At 42.0% G+C, this 19,143-nt stretch overlaps 1 protein-coding gene across 1 annotated transcript in view; it reads right to left on the bottom strand.

Annotated features, from left to right (window-relative positions):
• SMARCD1 (SWI/SNF related, matrix associated, actin dependent regulator of chromatin, subfamily d, member 1) overlaps positions 1–19,143 on the bottom strand; it is a 1,197,111-nt gene that overhangs the window by 933,887 nt on the left and 244,081 nt on the right. Inside the window, exon 2 of the mRNA XM_044083818.1 lies at positions 4,954–5,138. Coding sequence (XP_043939753.1) covers positions 4,954–5,138 — 185 coding nt within the window. The remainder of the gene's footprint in view (positions 1–4,953; positions 5,139–19,143) is intronic.

Raw genomic sequence — 19,143 nt, forward strand, 5'->3', positions numbered from 1 at the left:
CACTGAATCCTTCACTTTGTAGGTACTCCATAATCTCAGTTTCTATTTCTTTAACTTCTCCATTACTAATCTTTTCTACTTTTCCTCTGTCGTCTTATTTTTTTGTACTGTAAAGTTTTCCATGTCTGGATTCCTTTGCCTGCATTTCTCTTCAAATATCTTTGGTTTTGCTCTTTTGTATTGGTTAGTTTTGCTTTCTTTTTTACATAAATATTACACCATATTAAATCTTCTTTCCCATGTCCATATTTCCTCTTCAGACGTTTCCTGATCTTCCGGTTTCTCCCCACTTTGGGGACTCGCTCCATCATGCTGTGATGTAACCTGTGTTAGACCTTCTACACCAAATCCTTCACTTCGCAGGCATTCCATAACTTCAACTTCTAGTTTTTTTTAACTTCTACTTTACTAATCTTTTCTACATTCCCTCATTGTGATTTTTTTTATTGTAAAATTTTCCATATCCGGATGCCTTTGCCTGTATTTCTCTTTGAATATCTTTGGGGCTGTCTTCTTTATACTGATTAATTTGGCTTTCTTCTTTGCATAAATACTGCACCATATCAAATCTCTTTCTCACGTCCATATCTTTTTATATTGTTCAAATATCTCTAGGTTTTTTGTTGTTTATATTTTTTCACTTCCTCAGATACTTTTTCCAAACAGATCAAAGTTTCTTGCTCTATATACTGTTTTTCACAAATCTGTTGTATTAATAAATGCAAATTTTCATTTGAAGCTTCTGACAGTTTTTCTTGCGGAAGTATTTTTCTTTCCTATAATTTCTCTCTCAATCGTTTTGTCCATCATGTGTCTGGAAATTCTGGGATTTTTGCATAATAGTAACAGTACATAATTTCTTTTTTATCCTCAAGAGTCCACACTATCGTCTTTATGGCTCTTCTTTGGCCTATCAGTTTTTGTGAACTGCTACTTCCTTCTATAACAGGGGGGACCATCCTCCCCCTGGGACTGGCCCCACTGTAGGAACGTTTCCATATTTTCAGGATTCTACACGGTCATTTTTTCCAATCCTGGCACCAGAGTGCCTACCAGGATTGGGCACTTTTGTATCCTGGGTCTTGTGTACCCAGCTATCTCAATTTTTGAGCCATTTCTGTCCATGATATATGCTATATAAATACAGTTTATATATCAGTGTCGCCTTGGTGAGATTTTGTGAAAACAGGGTCCACCTCGCGAAGGTACTCACCAAGACGTGCGGATGAATTCAATTTCAGCACTACTACTCTCCTTTGCTTGCTGACTTTTCATCTCCCATTTGGACTCCCCTTGTACCATATGACTGTTGTGTTGTACATCAAGAGCTGTACAGGTTCTGGGGACAGTTTCGCTTTGAAGCTTTCACTGCCAGGATGACCATCTTAGTTTCCTTTAAAATGATCTGCTGTCTTACCTGCTGCTCGTCCCATACTCTCTGGACTTTGAATTGTCCTAGATGGATCCCCTCCAGTCCAGGCCAGAGCGGTCTGCGAAGGTCTGTACTGTTTCAGGTAGTGAAGGTGCACTCCTGAGTTGTTGCAAACGCTTTCCACCTACCACAGAATTCCATTAAGCGCAGACTCAGTGGGGTGATGATTTCCAAGGGCTATTGAATCTTAGCCCATGTAGTTTTTAGGATCCACTGCAAAATCTTCATGTGCATCTTTGCCAAAGGGATCATAATACAAGAAGCCACATGACCTAAGGCCCTAATAAATTCTATTGCTGTAATATATTTGCTTGGAGAGATGAGTTCTAAGACATTGTCCTCTGAAAGGATAGCCTTCTGTTGGACAAGTCAATGACCTTCTCCAAGAATGTAGTACTGGGTGCTGGAAAGAGTTGGGACTTCTGGAAATTGAGGGCAAGACATTTCTTCTGAAAGCAATACATGATCTGCATAAGCTGTCAGAAATTCTGAAAATAAAATTGCCTGAATCAAGCAGCCCTCCAAGTAAGGGTAAATATGCACTTCTTGTGCTCTGCAAAAGCCAACAGATGGTGCCAGGCATTTCATGAAGACTCTGGATGCAGTAGATAAGCCAAATGAGACAAAACTGGTAAAACAACCCCTGCATGAAACTGTAGTAATTTCTTGTAATCCTGAGCAACAGGAGCATGCAATTAGGTGTCTAAGCTCACAATCATTATCCATGTCCCCAGGACGATAAAGGAAAGAAATCGCTGAAGGGTTAACATCTTGAATTTTGGTGCCACTAAGAACTTTAGTCTAAAGAGATCTAGGATAGGCCTCCAGATACCCTTCTTGCCTGAGGACTAAGAAAAGTCAGGAGTAAAACCCTGTGCACTCTTCTTCTGTGGACATTTTCAGTGGGTCCTTGCAGTAAGAGATCCTTTAAAATGGGTGCAGGAAGTTTTTCTTATAGTTCTGGGGTGAGGGGGACTTCTTAAAGTATGGAGTTTTCCAGAACTGGATGGCATAGCCCTTCCTTACAATCTGTAAAAACCCATTTGTCTTGTGTTCTTTTCCAGTGGTAGTAGAAGGAAGAATGTATTCTTGCCAGGTGAAGGGAAGGGGGCTGGGATGAGAAATGGAGGAGGGAAGTGCTTCTTGTAGTCAATGCTGCTGCAGGTGGGGGGTCCCTGAATCCCCCCCCCCCACGACTGCTTGACTTTCATGTTTAGGTGGAAAGAGCCAACTTGGTAGGATGATTTCTGTTGTATCATGGGGTGGGAAACAAGCAAAATTGTTTTAAAGACTGCATCTATATTCCTTTCTTGGTCAGTTTTGCCAAACACACTTTCTACTAGGCGACCATAAAAGAACTTTTCCAGAGTGAATCTAGAAGTTCAGCTTTAACATGCTCTGAGAGGAGTTTGCCCTGAGCCAGCGTAGTCTCAGAGTGATTGACGCTATGGCAGCCACCCTTCACGATGCATATAATGCATCACATCTACACTTAAGAGTGTCTGGCTACCTGGAGAGTAGTATTACACAAGTCCTGGATATCCACCCTCTGGAAAGTCTTTCCTGTACCTTCTGTCTTTTTTTTTTAAATTTCTTGTTGTAGTAGAACTGGCAGTAAGCCCTCATCGGCAGGATAGCTGAAGTACAAGTTTTCGGAAAAAAAACGTCAAGCAATCTTCTTTCCCTATAGTTTGGCAAGGGGTTCTTGGATTCACACCCACTGGTTTCACTGAAAGATTCTATAAACACCACTGCAGGGTCCACCACTAGGTTTTTACAGAGAAGTTCATGTGACTCAAGCATCCTACAGCAGCAAGGAGAAGGGAGTCAGGCTACAAGGATACATCTCAAAACACAAACCAAAACATGAAATGGTGAAATCACCTGCAGTCTAGGGTAGGAAGGATCAGAAGCTCTTTGTAGTGAGTGAGAGCCTTGCAGAATTCCTTACCTTCCCAGTTGAAGGCTTCCTTCATTCTATTAAGAGTTTCCCCAAAGAACAGATCCTCAGGGGGTTAAGACTGAGGATAGGATATCATTTGAATCAGTGGCATGAGTCTGATGGGTGTTCCACATAAGCTACTTCCCCCTCATCCCCTGATGCTAAGGAATTGGAATCACTCTGGGGGGAATTATCACCCTTTCTTTTGCCAGGGGAAGTTTCTGGCACAGATGTCTTTTACAGGGTTGGTTGCCTGGTCCTCATGAAGGACATGAAGTCCTGGGCCAGCCTGACAAAGTCCTACAAAGAGATCAGAGATGAGGAAGCAGTGGACTCTTGACAGCAAGGGTTACCAGCAAACCTCTGTGCCTCATTGGATTGGGAGCATGGGTCTTAAGTTAAGGACTTGGGTAAGCAGGCAGGCTGGCACAATTTCAATTTGGCTCCCAAGAATATCTTTCCTTACAATAACTAAGGGGATACCTTCCCTCACCCTCTGTCATCAGAACTTTGGTGTTGGAAGCCATGGCCTGCTCAGGGGCTTTGGACCCAAAAGACAATGGTCGGATGTCAGACTGTGGTGGCCACTGAAAGTATCACACAGGAGGACTCTACCCCAAAAGGCATCGGACTAGGGTGCTGCAGCTCTCTCACTACATCAGCAACCTCAAGTTGTCATGGGACCAGACACAAACTTCTACTGTGTCCCAATACATTCTCCTCCTTTGGCCTTTTATCCTTATGCTTCTTAGGGACAACTACTTAGGAACCAGTAGATGTCAAAGTATGCAAAGGCTCTGTTTTCCTGGAATCCATGTGCTGCTGGAAAGACTCGGCCCTAAGTTTAATAGTGTTAAGAGTTGAACCTGGCACAGAAAAGACAGTTGGAAATGTGCTGTGGTCTTAAACAAAATTAGTACGAGTAGAAGTCTTTGTGGGGAATCTGTTTCATACAAGAAATACGGTTACTAACCTTCTTGAAACAATGTACAGTCACAACAAATTGGAGGAAAAAAGAAAGGATCTCCAACGGTGCACTTATCTGAGGATTTCTTACTGTTCTGATAATTCAAGATAGCTGACAGACTGAAGATAGTCCCTGCTAATGCTCTCATAGTACCCAGACGTCATGATGATGCCAGATGAAGGACTATGAAAACTCTGGTAGTCAGGCCGGCCATAAACTTCTACATAGCAGGAAATCCCAAGACTCTATAATGCAACATCTACTATGATGAACATTTGTGTTTTATATCCTAAAGACAAAATATATACAACTGGCTTGGCAAAGAGGTCAAGGTTCTCACAGGTACAACTTGAGGCAAAATGCATTTAAGGACATAATGGAACAGGGTGTGCAAAAATTAACACCACACTAGAGTACTTCACATTTTAGGATGTATGAAGAGCAAATGGATGCAGACACAAAAGTAGAAAGCAAGTGTGCATGCACATCCAATGAATACTGGCTGGACACAACATATCAGATAATAGTGGTAATTCTACCTGTACAAAAAGAGCAGCTGATATGAAACCAAACATGACAATTTACTACAAACAGTCAAAAGGCATTTCTTACTTCTGGTTTCTGTTCTGGGCTGCCTGCTGCTGCTGGACTTGCTGGATTTGTTGAGGAGCAGGTCTCTTGCGGGACTGGTCTAAGACAGACAAACCTGGTCTAACTGCGGGGCTTCCACCAAACCCTGGAGGGCCCATAGATGCACCCTGTGGTGCCATACGGTTGGCAGGTGGCATTCCTGGTCTCTGAAAAGCAAAAATAAACCAAATTATTTACTTATTGACCAGGAAAGTCAGACTGGGACAGGAACCAATTTTCAGTGGAGGCCTGGGGAGAAAGTTCCACAAACACATTATGAAACAGTACAATATAACAAAATAAGAAACAGACTAATAAACTGTGGGAAGTTACAATATCAGAGAGAGAGAGTAATTTACAAGAATATATTATATATACACACTTTTTTTCGTAAACATTAAAATAGGTTGAAAGTTGTTAAAGGAAAAGATCATTCGGGGGGGGGGGTGAATAATGAACATGAATATGCAAGATGCTTAAGAAAACTGCACTGACATTTGTCTACTTAATTTCTGTCAAACACTGTACATAATAAACAGCTCAAAATGGGCAATATAAAGAAATTTCCAGACAGACAGAAGTGTAGGTAAGAAACGTCCGCACTGCTGATGCAATGACTTCAAATACAGTGCAAGATCAACCATCACCTGGATTATTAAGACAAAGCTAATAAGGTAAACGAGAGAGTAGGCAGTTCATCATGGCAGATGTAAATTTGGTATGACAGAAGACTAAATACTTTCTTCTCATTTCTACTTTAGTACTGAATTTGAAAAGTACTCTAATGTACACACGGCTGCAATGTGCTTCAAAGCATTGGTAAGCAATGGGTCACAGACCTATTCTTCCTAGTGGCGTGGATCTTTTAACAGTAAATTACAACCTCTTGTGTCTGACCTATGTGCACATGCAGTGAAAAAACAGTCAATCAAAAGCCTGAAGTCAGATGAGGCTTTTAAAGACTATACAGACGTCTCACTAAGAAATCTATGCAAGTCTAACAATGACAGAGTACTACCTTCACAACTTAATTCTTAGTCTCAATTACACTTCTGCAGAGTACACTGAACTATTCTCCAGCTGACTGACATGCCTGGTTAAAAGCAAGCAAAAATAGTTCAATGTACATTACAAGCTAGTAACACCTAAACAAGATTTACCAGTGTTGATACACACGAGGCAAAACAAACCTTCAGCTATAAAAGTAGCAAGGTCTCTACTTTTACCCACCATTTTTATTACTATTGGGTGAATGTGCTATTTTCATGTCTAATGGTATTGTGATACATGTGCTCATGCTAAAATTTGAGTTATTCACTAAGCACCACCTATTCAGTTTTGTTATACTATTTTCGAAAGACTCCACTGATTTGACTATAAATCCCAACTTAGTCACTTATACTTTCATTTAACTATATAGAGTACCCAGAACAGAACCCTATGGATCAATCGCATCTAGATCCCTAGAAAATTTACTCATAACCTTAGTTCCTTGTTTTGTGCCCAGTGGTTTATTTTCTTCAGAACTATACAATTTACTACTACTGCATGCTGGGCAATGTCAAAAGCTTCAGCAGGATCTAAATATATGACGGGAACAAATTTATTCCATTGGTGCTGAATCCCATTCAAAGAATTCTAGCAGTGTTTACTGAGAGGCCATTCCACACCACACAAAGACCACACCACCTATGACTTTCCTTTAATGAAATCAGGAATGGCAGAGGGTGCATGCCAGACTTAAGCTGAAACTGGCATAATCAAGGCTATTAAGCTCAACTCTGCACACAAGAAACAGAAATCCATTTCCACATTTTCAGAAGAGAGAATGAATTTTTGAATACTACAATGTTTCTGCCAAGCATTCCTCAATCTCGTACAAAAGCAGTCGTGGGAAATTTAATTACACTGAAATCGCAAGGCAGATTTTACCTGGGGCTTTATGCTTCAATTTAATTATTGCAGTAGTAGTCACATCTGCCTGGTTTTCCAAGCATATTATACCATGACCCCCCCAAAACGTGCACGCTGATTGGCCAGCGTGCCCGTTGTAAATCGAGTTATACTAATGGAAAAAGGTCCGGTCGCCCGGACTTTTTTCCATTAGTATAACTCGCTTTAAAACACTGTCTCACTATGTTAAATGGGTTTAACATAGCGAGACAGCTTTAAAATAAGCAGCGGAGATCTCCGTTGCTTATTTTAAAGCTGTCTCGCTATGTTAAACCCATTTAACATAGCGAGACAGTGTTTTAAAAAAAGCAACAGAGAAAGCAAGATCTCCGTTGCTTTTTTTTAGTGTCTCGCTATGTTAAATGAGTTTAACATAGCGAGACAGTTTTAAAATAAGCAACGGACATCTCCGTTGCTTATTTTAAAACTGTCTCGCTATGTTAAACTCATTTAACATAGCGAGACACTAAAAGCAACGGAGATCTTGCTTTCTCCGTTGCTTTGCTCAACTCTGATGTACCGCGCAGGCGCGCAGTACATCAGAACTGCCGCGGATGCCAAGCATCTGCGGAAGGGCAGTAAACAGGCATTATACTATGCCATTACTTAAGAAAAGTAATAGTTTCTTTTCTTAAATAATGTCATGGTATAATAGCAATAACGCCTGGTGGGTAATGCTAAATTTACCCACGGTTGGCTTTGTTTGGTTAAACCACGCCAACCGTGGGTAAATTTAGCATTACCCACACCCAGGCGTGGGTTATTGCTATACTACTCCACTGTCATCTGCAATGTGCCATAAGTGACATGTGAGCACTTCTAATATATTGTTCTTCTATAAAAAGACTGATCCCTACTTTAACAAGACATTGCAGTTGTGTTCAGATTAGGTTTTGCATACCAAAGTAACGACAGCTTCCTTTATACATACTAAACTGATAAACATTCATAATTTTGAATTTTATACTAATCAACAGTATTAATTTAGCAACAAAAGCTAGTGGAAAGGATTGGCAACAAAGGAATAATTATTAAACTCTACATCCAAGAAAGAAAAAAACAATAAAAAAAAAACACACTTTGGAGAAGATTTAGAATTAAGACGTTCCCTCTAAGTCATGGCTATGCCCGGCAGGACCCTTCTTAATTGGATCTACCACTCTCTTCACTTCCTAGAATCGCCCTCTTGCAGTTTATGCCTTAAAATAAGTCAGATGATGGTATATGCTGCTTACTAATTTTTGCCTAACATATAAGAATATTTCTCCTGTCTTATTCGTTACAAGTCCTCTATGTATATACTTTTAGTGTACCAACTTCACTACGTGTCTAATTATACTCGTCACTTCCTCTGTTTTCATATTACTCAACTTTATTGTATAAGTTATTACTCAATTTTGTGAAGATTGTATAATTGAATAATTTGGACATTTTGCTGGAGCTTTTCTCCTTGGGTCTCCACTGAAAATGGGCCTGTGCTCAGCTAGAGCAACTCTAGTAAATGTGAAACAAATAAAATCTCTTATGGAGTAACATTTTCAGAATGAGAAAGACTTTCACAAATACTGGTCTACTTTAACTGTTGACTTTTTTATTTTTTGGTTCTTTCATTAATGGACACCAAAATTTATTTATATGATCTACACAAATGCACAGAAATATTTGGTAAGATATGAAAATCTATTTATACCATATAATACAGACACATTTAAGGGATCCAGAACAAGGAGCCTTTTTCCATACAAAATATTTCAATAAAAGAGCTATAAACTTGTAGTATAGAATGGATCCGTTACCCTGTAGCATGCGCAAAGGTGATGCAATTTATGTGGGGCGTGTTTAAAAATCAAGTACAATCGGAACACTTATATTTTTGCTAATTAAGTTCTCCTTAGTTTTTCTGCTGTTCCCATTGCTATAAACGTTAATGGTCAAAAAAGTACAGTTGTGTACACTTACCATAAATGTAGATCTTTGAGTGTACTCACTGTTTCAGTCATCACATTTGGGTTATCCCAGCCAGGGTAGCCCTTGGCCGGCCCGAATACCAGAGACTTAGTATTTCTGCATCGGTTGTGGTCACTTGAGGACTGACGTCAGGCTGTCAGCAGTATAAAGTAAGGCAGCTGACACCATTACATCAGTATTTCTTGCCCTAACCTGCCAGGAGCCCCCAAAGTAGGCGGCCAGGTTCTGGTGGAAGAACTCCACTAGTGGAAAATAAATACCAGTATGTCCCTTGTAAAGGTAAGGAGAACAACAAGGAAGAAAGGCAACAAAAGGAGAAAGAGAAAAAAGGGGGATGGAGGGAGGGAAACCAGGACTGCAACAATGAATACACTCGAACATTTACATTTATGGCAAGTGTACACAACTGTACTATGTTCTTAGTGTTTCACTGTTGCAGTCATCACAATTGGGTAGATTCCTAAAGCTGATAAAATGGGTGGAGGCTGTCAAGGAAGCTAGGGGCTGGCTAGGATGTCCTGCAAGACTGCAGAGGCAAACCCTGCCCTGGATTTGGAGGAGAGGCAGGTGGTAATGTTTGGTAAAAGTGTGAACAGATAATCCAGGTGGCACCCTCTTGGACGTCCTTGGTGGGGACTCCTCTGAGGAAAGCTGGAGAGGTGGAGGTTGCTCTGGTGGAGTGCGTCCTAACCTCCTTGGGGGGAAGATTACCAAGCTGTTTGTAGCAGAAATGGAGGCAGTGTGCTATCCATTTGGGTAATTATTTGCTTGGAGATGGCTTTGCCTTCTGCCCCTGTGGCAAAGCTAACCAGCAACTGATCAGACTTTCTGAAGGATTTAGTCCTGCCCGGATAGTATCTGAGCTGTCTGTGCACATCTAGAGAGTGAAGAATCCTTTCCCCCTTGTTCTGGGTATTAGGAAAGAAGGTGGGCAAATGAATGGATTGGTGAGAAGAGGGGCTGCTCAGTGGGAAAATGAGCAGAAATAGCAGAGGCATGAATTTTTATAGAGGAGAGAGAGACCACTGCGTAGTAGGTCAGCTAAGTAAACCAGGATGAGAGGGATGGTGGGCTGTGCTGTATTGGCCCCCTTAGCCTGGATCCAGGTGCAGAACCTTTTCTATTTATCTGCATTCTTCCTCCTACCACCCAACACTACAACCTGTGAGAGATGCATTTATATAGCCAAACTGAAAGGAAAATTCTCTTCACCCAAGACTGGACTAGACAGTCAAGAGGAGAAGGTAAACACTTGCATCACACCACACTCCTCACACAGTCCCCTCAAAACCTGCACCATCAAAACACACACACAGCAACACAAAACACACGTCTGCATTCACAGAGGCTCTCAAAAAAATCTTCTCAAGCAATAGAGACCTCCAAGCAGAAATACAAGCAACCTCCACCCTCCCAACACAACTCAAATGACACATAGCCCACAAACTCAGTGTGCCACTCAACCACAGCCCATAAGGCATAACAACGTACCCAACACTCTAGTCATAGGAGACTCTATAGTCAGGCACATTGATGCTCCACTCACCAAGCTAATCAAGGAGAAAGGTACTGTCAGCTGCCTATCGGGTGTCAGGATCCACCACATAACGCATGCACTTAGGTCACTCCACAAGTACAAATATGACTCTAAACCAAATAAAAGGTAGATACACCACGACAATCAAAGAAAACCAGGTGAAAAGCAGTAATAAATCCCAAGTACAATGCTATAAAATCATTCTTTTATTAGAAGTAGTGAGCGCTTTCACGTCTCTCAGGACGCTTCATCCGACTTAATATCAACATATACTTTCAAAAGTGATTATATAAATGTAATGCACCTATAAGAATACAATTGCAAGATACATAAGAAGCAAAACTATTGGTGTAAAATAGAAGCAAAATACTTCAATTATATAAAATAATGAAAAATATACATATGTATTAAAACACATTGCTATAAATACCAGTGTACAAAAAGCATCCATATAAAATATACAAAGTTATACTAATAAAATGACAGTATATCATAAAAGTGTACTAACGTTTGAATGGTTTATCTATTAAAAAAGGTCTCAATGAAAATTTATCACTGAGGCCATGTCCCTTAGCAGCTGCCAATTTTATAATCCATCTAGCTTCCTCCTTCTCAGTACCATTCCAAATACTTCCTAACCTCTCTGTAGCATATATATGTTAAAAACCATGAAGTTAAAAACGTGTCGTATTATGTTGTAAAACATTATTAGCCAAAGCATTGGTCTCATTTTCCCTATGGATAGCATACACATGCTCCCTTATCCATTCCCTAAGTGTCCTGTTGGTCTTGCCAACATAAAAACATTGGCAGTTTTTACAGCGACCAAGATGGACTACATTCCTGGATTTACAATCTGCATAGATATTGAACTCATATTTTACCCTAGTATCTGGGTGTATAAACATATTAGAGTTCATGATGAAGCTACAATGATTGCAATTTCGACAGGCATATGCACTTTGTAAGCACTTACATGAGTGCATAGATCCTGCTATCTCTAACAGAACCAAGATGCTATCCACCAAAAAAAGGAAGCCAATCTGGTGGCCCCCTGTCAAACTCTACAACAGAAGAAACTGTTGCAAAAGAGAGTAAAATCCCATGATTGGAGGAACTCCCTGGTCAGCCTCAGTAAGAAGCTGAGATCCCTCATAAAACCCTCCAAAGCTAGTTACAAAATCCCCACTGATTCTAAAGACAACCACAAAGCATTCTATAGCTATGTCAAGAATCTCAATGGCAATACTCGGATCTGCTCTGAGTTACAGCACAATGGCACTAAATATACAGAACAAACTGATATTGCCAACATCCTGGCAGATAGGTTCAGTGCTAACTTTACCCCCCTCACCCCCCCAAGGGCTCATCTCTACACCAGAAGAATGCAAAGCTCCTGTAATCACGGTTGCAGAGGTAAAAAAAAACACATTCTCCAAAGCCATGAACATAGCATCCATGGGACCTGACAACATCCCAGGCAGTGTTCTACACAAACTGCAGAATGAACTTGCACCCCACCTAAGCACCATGTTCAGTCATAGCCTCACCTCAGGCTTTGTGCCCACTGAATGGCGCACAGTGACTGTTATCCCACTCCACAAAGGGGGGAGCCACTATGGACCCCGGGAACTACCTCCCCATTAGACTAACGAGCCTGGTCTGCAAGGCCATGGAATGTATCATCATGGAACTTATAAGCAGACATAGTCTACAACCCACCCAGTTTGGTTTTGTAAAAGGCAGACCATTTCTCCTAAACCTGATAGATTTCTTTGAAGCAGTCACCAAAGCTGTAGACGAGGGTAAGATGGTTCACATAGCCTATCTAGATCTCGCCAAAGCTTTTAACACCATCCCCCACTCTGGAATTATAGATAATCCCTATATCACAAGATGGGTTGCCAACTGGCTCACTGACAGAACCCACACTGTGAAAGTAGCAGACTCCAAACGCGACTTCAGACCAGTAACAAGTGGAGTACCACAGGGTTCATTCCTGGGTCGTCTCTTGTTTGGTATCTACTTTTCTGAAGTACAAGCTAACACAGAAGGTCTTTGGCTAATGAAGTTCGCAGATGACTGCAAACTAGGAGCCATAATCGAAACTCCTAACGATGTCGACATCCTACAAAAGGGCCTTACTGAGACAGATGCCTGGTGTCAAAGCCATGGCCTCAAGCTTAATGTCAAAAAGTGCACTGTCCTCCCCTTTGGTAAAAACTCTGTACCCATGAGCTACCACATAGGTGGTAGTCTGCTTAGTACCAAAAGTGTGAGAAGACCTTGGGGGACAGGTGGACAGTAGTCTCACCGTTGAAAATCACATCGTCACAGTAGTCAGGAAATCCTTCTATGTGGCACACCTCATCACAAAAGGTTTCTCATCCAGGAAAAAATAGGTCAGTGTTCCCCTCTACTCGTCGCTCATTAGACCCATTACAGAGTACAATGCTCCTTTTGGTATGCACCTCACAAGACATTTACAACTGGAAAGGCCGCAGAAAAACCTCACAGAGAGGATTACTGGCATCAAACAGAAGCCCTACGCAGACAGTCTCAAAAAACTCCAGCTTTACTCCATCGTACATCGCCTATTCAGAGACGATCTCTGCCTAACATACAAAGCTATGTCAAACCCAAAGCTGTTGGACATGCTCCACTTTAAGAAATTCCTATCCCTCCAAGCTACATGCTCTAGGGAGCTAAACCTGTTCACCACAATAAACAGAGCATGCTGGAGGGATAGATTCCTGCCCCAGAGACTTCCCATACTCTGGAACAAACTACCTATCTATATCAAACAAAGTTCCTCATTAGCACTCAAGAAAAAACTTGATGACTGGATGGGAAATAGGAAATTCACCCCAGGGATCACCTCTGTAGCTCTGCTCGACAGGAGCACAGGAAAATAATTTTCTTGGGTGGGGAAGCCAGGCTACCTTTTTGGCTAGGCTTATATAGGCCCTAGGGCCAATAGCCTAGTACCTACCTATGGTGATAAGGGCACCTGGCCTCATGGATAACATCCTAAACCTGTTTACTGAGGGTGGCACATTGGTTCGGGGTTAGGGAATAAGCCAAGCTGCCAAACTGAGTGCCTGCAATTGGGGATGCATGAATTCCCCTTCCCTCTGGGTTAGGATGCTTGGAATCTGAGGAAGATGCTATGGAGGCAGCAGGGACATGCTGCACAGCAAGGGGTACCAGTGTTGTCGGGGCTAGTCTGGAGCTTTAAGAATGGTCCTTGGTTTTTCCTCCCTTATTTTGAGCAGTACCCTTGGGGTGAGAGGTAGGGGAGGAAAGGCATAGATCAAAAAGTTGACACAGAGGAAGGACAGGGCATCCAGTTTCCAAGCCCTGCAGTGATGTTCCCTGGTTCAAAATCTGTAAATGAGCTGATGATTGGTGTGAAAGTCAAAAAGGTGGACTGTCAGGGTTCCCCATTTCTGAGTTATTAGGGTGAAGGTACTTCTGTTGAGCTGCCACTTGTGTGGGTCCAGAAGGTTTCTGCTTAATTGGTATGCCGGGGAGTTGAAAGAGCCTGGTAGGTACTGTGCTAACAGGTGTATTTGCATGGTAGAGGCTGTGAGCCACAGCATCATGACCAGCCAGCCTGCATATAGAGGGTAGGAGTGAGTCCCTCCCTGCTTTCTTGATGTACCACATCACAGTGTTGTTGTCTGTTTTGATCAGGAGAACCCCTGGAGAGAGAAGGGGTTTGAAAGCTATCAAGACGTACTGCACAGTCATTATCTCTTTTTGACTGATGTGCAGGGAATTTACTGTGGGCTCCATTGGCCCTGTATACACCCGCTGTCCAGGTGTACACTCCAAGCATAATCTGATGCATCTGTGGTGAGGGTCTGGGTAGTTGGGAGAAGGGCAGTCCCTTGTTGTGGGAGCATGTAGTTCCCCAGCAAATAAATTCCTTTCTGAGGCAAGGAATTATAGGTAGAAGAGTTTCCAGGTCTTGCATGTTGACACCATAGGCTCTTTAGGTACCGTTGAAGTTTCTTCATATGCAGTCTGGCATATGGAATAAGGAGTATGCAAGATGCCATGAACCTCAGAGCTTGCAAGATTTTCCTTGCAAAAAACTGGGGCCTTGTGGTCAGTTGAGAGTAGTAGGCTGTCAGGAAAATTTGTTTCTTTGGTGTAAGGTATGCCATCTGGTATGCTGTGTCCAGACCTACTCCCAGGAAGATTATCCTTTGGGTGGGCACCTGTTTTGATTTCTTTTTGCTGATTGTGTACCCTAGGGAGGTTATAGTAGGGTCTTTACAAAGGTCAGGTGCTTGAGCAGCTTTTCCTGTCTGCCTGCCTGAATCAGGCAGTCTAAGTAGGGGTAAATTTAAATATTTCTTTGTCTGCAAAAGGCAATGGCCAGAGCCAGACATTTTGGGAAAATTTGGAGCAGTAGATGAGCCAAAGGGAAGCGCAGAGAACTGAAAGTGTTGAGATCTTGCCCCGAAGTGGAGATATTTCCTGCACGATTCCCCAATAGGAATGTGGAGGTAGGCCTCTTTTAGATCTAGGGTGGCTAGCCAAGTGTCCTTGGAGAGCATGGGTAGCAGTAGCTGGAGGGTGAGCATTTTGAATTTTGGGATCACCAGGAAGGTGTTTAGAATGGATAGATTAAGGATCGGGCGCAAGGTGCCCACTTTTGCCAGCACCAGAAAAAGTCTTGAGTATAAGTCCTGGCCTATCTGTTCTGCAGGAACGTGCACTACTGTTCTCGGAGAGAGAAGGGAATGGATTTGCTTTTGAGCCTCTGCCCACCAATTTGGTGGCAGATCTGGGAACCGTTTTGGGGTTGGAATAGTGTGGAAGGAGAATTTGTAACCTTGAAATACAATGTTCAGAAAGTACAGCTGTGTACACTTACCATAAATGTAGATGTTGAGTGTATTCACCGTTGCAGTCATTACATTTGGGTAATCTGCTGGCAGGTTGCCCTCAGTCGGCCTGATTAACAAAGTCTTGGGTCCTGCGTCGGTTGCTGTCCCTGACGTCAGGTCGTCAAGGGTATAAAACATGCAGCCAACGCCATTACATCAGTTTTTCTTGGCACAGATGTCAGGTGCCCCCCAAATGGGGAGCAAAAAAAAAAAAAAAATATATATATATATATATATATATATATATATATATATATATATAGATATATATATATATATATATAGATAGATATATATATATAGATATATATATATAGATATATATATATATATATATATATATATATATAGATATATATATAGATATATAGATATATATATATATATATTCTCATACAAAATTTAAAACACAAAACAAATATATACACCTCCATACAAAAGCAAATACACCAACAAGGCTTTTAAGCATAGTAAAAGAAAGTAGAGGTATAGTAAGAGAAAAACAGGGGGCTGGAGGGTGGGTAACCAGGACTGCAACAGTGAATACACTTGAACACCTACATTTATGGTAAGTGTACAAAACTGTACTATGCTCTTCATGTTTCACTGCTGCAGTTATTACATTTGGGTGGATTCCCAAAGCTATGGATGGGAGGATGGATTTATACAGCCTTAGGAGCAGCTATAAGGCTCTGCAGGACAGCAGTGGCAAAGCCTACTCTGGATTTAGAGAAGAGAGGTAAATGGTAAAGTTTGGTGAACGTATGAACTGAGCTCCAGGTAGCAGCTTCTAGAATGTCTCTGGTAGGTACCCCTCTGAGGAAAGGCTGCAGATGTAGAAGCAGCCCTGGTGGAATAAGATCCGATCGCCTTGGGGACAGGTTTACCATGGTGCATATAGCAGAAACTAATACAATGGCTTACCCATTTTGAAATAGTCTGCTTTGAAATAGCCTTTCCCTCTGCCCCTGCAAATGCTACCAGTAATTGTTCACATCATCTTAGATATTTTGCCCTGTTTAAGTAGAATCTTAGTTGTCTGTGTACATCCAATGAATGCAGAATCCGCTCACCCTTGTTCTGTGGATTTGGGAAAAAAGCTGGCAGATGAATGGTCTGATTAAGGGCCACACTAGATACCACCTTAGGCATAAAGGATGGATTGGTCCTGAGAGCCACCCTGTCCGGGTAAAAAAATAATAAAAGGCTCCACTGCCATAAGAGCCTGTAGTTCTGAAATCCGTCTAGCTGAAGTGACTGCTAAAAGAAAAGCGGTTTTCCAAGAGAGAAATTTTAGGTCTGCAGTAGCAGCTGGCTCAAAAGGAGGGAGAGAGAGTTTTTCCAAAACAAAATTGAGGTCCCATGCTGGAGTTGGTGCTCTCCTGGGAGGTCTTAATTTTTGGCCCCTCTGAGGTACTACTTTAGCAGAGGATGAGAAAAGAGGGGAGGCTCTGTGTTGTAATGAGCTGAAATGGCAAAGGCATGGATTTTTATGGAAGAAAAAGATACGCCCTTGTGAAGCATCTCAGTTAAGTATTGCAGAATCTGAGGAATATTGGGCATTGCTGTGCTTATTTTTTGTGCTTAGTTCCAGGCACAGAATCTTTTCCATTTGTCAGCACAAGATTTTCTAGTACTCTGCCTTCTAGCCTCCAAAATTACATCCATCACAGGTTTGCTGAGAGATGTAACTGGTGAAATTAGTTGATTAGCCATGCTGCAAGATTCAGAGTTTGGAGCTGAGTGTGCAGAATTTGATAGTTCTGCTGGGACAATAGATGAGGCGTTTGAGGGAGGTACCACGGAGGAAGGTGTGACATATTGTATAAGAGCGGGTACCAGTGTTGGTGAGGCCAGTCTGGAGCAATCAGAATCATTTTTGGTTTTTCCTGTCTGACTTTTAGTAAGACCTTGGAGAGCAGAGGGGGAAAGGCATAGACTGATAGGTTTTTCCAGCTGAAGGATAGAGCATCCACTTTCCAAGCTTTTTTGTGATGAATTCTTGTGCAGAATTTGTCCAACTGATAGATCTTTTTGCCTCACCCCAAAACTATGTCTAGGCTCCCCCATTTGCGTGTCAACATGCTGAAGATTTGTGGATCCAGTTTCCATTTGTGTGGGTCCATAAGATTTCTGCTTAGTTCGTCTGCCAGAGTATTTTGCTTTCCTAGCAGGAATTGAACTTGTAGATGTATTTGATAAGTCAAGGCCATGTTCCACAATGCCATGGCTAGTCTGAAAAGAGGGTAGGAATTTGCACCCCCCTGCCTGTTTATGTACCACATGACTGTGGTGTTGTCTATCAGTAGTTGTCCTGGATGAAGATAGTTCTTGAAGGCTGTCAGAGCATTCTGTACAGCTAGCATCTCTTTCTGGTTGATACATTTGATTTGGGCTCCATTTGCCCTGAATGCATCTCCCTGCGAGATGCACGCCCCCCCCCCCAAGCATAATCTGAGTAGTCTGTAGTCAGGGTTTGGGCGGCAGGGGGGTGGAATGACAGTCCCTTTAGTGGCAGGCCTCTGCCCACCATAGGAACTCTAGCTGCAGGCAATGAATGATAGGAATCATTGTTTCCAGGCTGTGACAATGTTGACTCCATAAGCTTTTTAGGTACCACTGAAGTTTTCTCATATGCAGTCTTGCATATGGGATTATTAGCATGCAGGAGGCCATGAACCCCAAGGCCTGCAGAATTTGTCTTGTAGATAGCTGGGTTTTTGTTTGAAGTAAGTCATCAATTGAATTTTTTCTGGTGTAAGGTATGTCATCTGGGCAGTTGTATTCAAGCTTGCACCCAGGAATGTAATTATTTGAGAGGGTACCAGTTGTGATTTCTTTTAATTTATGGTGTACCCTAGACAAGTTAGAAGTCTTTTTACAAACACCAGATGTTTTAGAAGAGTGTCCTTGTTTTCTTTCTGAATTAGACAATTGTCCAGGTATGGATAAATCTGAATATTTCTTTGCTGGCAAAATGCAATTACTGGTGCCAGGCACTTTGTGAAGACCCTGGGCGCAGTAGATAAGCCAAAGGGAAGTGCTGAAAACTGGTAATGCAAATAGCCTGCTTTGAATCGGAGGTATCTTCTGCAATATTCCCTGATTGGGATATGCAGGTAAGCCTCTTAAGTCTAGAGTTACCAACCAGGCATCCTTGCCTAGCAATGGTAATAACTGTTGGAGGGTATAGCCAAAGGCCTATGCTGAGGAAGAAGGAAATCCCCAAGCCTCTTTTTAGACTCTGAGAAATCCTGACTCTCCCAGTGAAAGTGTTCCCTTAAGGTATGCAAAGTTTCCCCAAAAGAAAAATCCTCAGGAAGAGAAGCAGAAGGGATGGAATCTTCTGCATCAGAGTCCTCATAAGTGGGAATAGATAATTCCTGATCAAAAGAAGAATCAGAAGAAATAGAAACCGGATCTGAAGATTCAAAGTCAGTGCCTTGCCTAGGCCTCTTAGCAGGAGGGGGGATGGGTACCCCTGATCAAAGTAATTAAATCCTCAGCCATTTTGATCATTTGTTTTTTAGGCATTGGGGTCTGAACACGTGGCCTAAAGGTCAGTTTTTTAGACACAGAAGTAGTTTTTGGCCTTAGTTTTGAAGATGGCGTCTGTTTAATATACAAATCTTTAGGCCTGAAAACACCCTCAGAAGCTGGTGCCTGCTCAGCGGCTCTGAACCCATCTAAGGTAGAGACATCCGCGGGTTCACTACTTAAAGTATTTCGCGGCATACTGGACTCCGAATGGGTCTCAGTAGAGGCCTGCGAATCAAAAGTAGCGGGTATCAGGGGCTGCGAATGTGCCTCACT

Source organism: Protopterus annectens, chromosome 9.part0 (genome assembly GCF_019279795.1).
Source record: "Protopterus annectens isolate FY-2018-M chromosome 9.part0, PAN1.0, whole genome shotgun sequence".
NCBI classification, from domain to species: Eukaryota; Metazoa; Chordata; order Ceratodontiformes; family Protopteridae; genus Protopterus; species Protopterus annectens.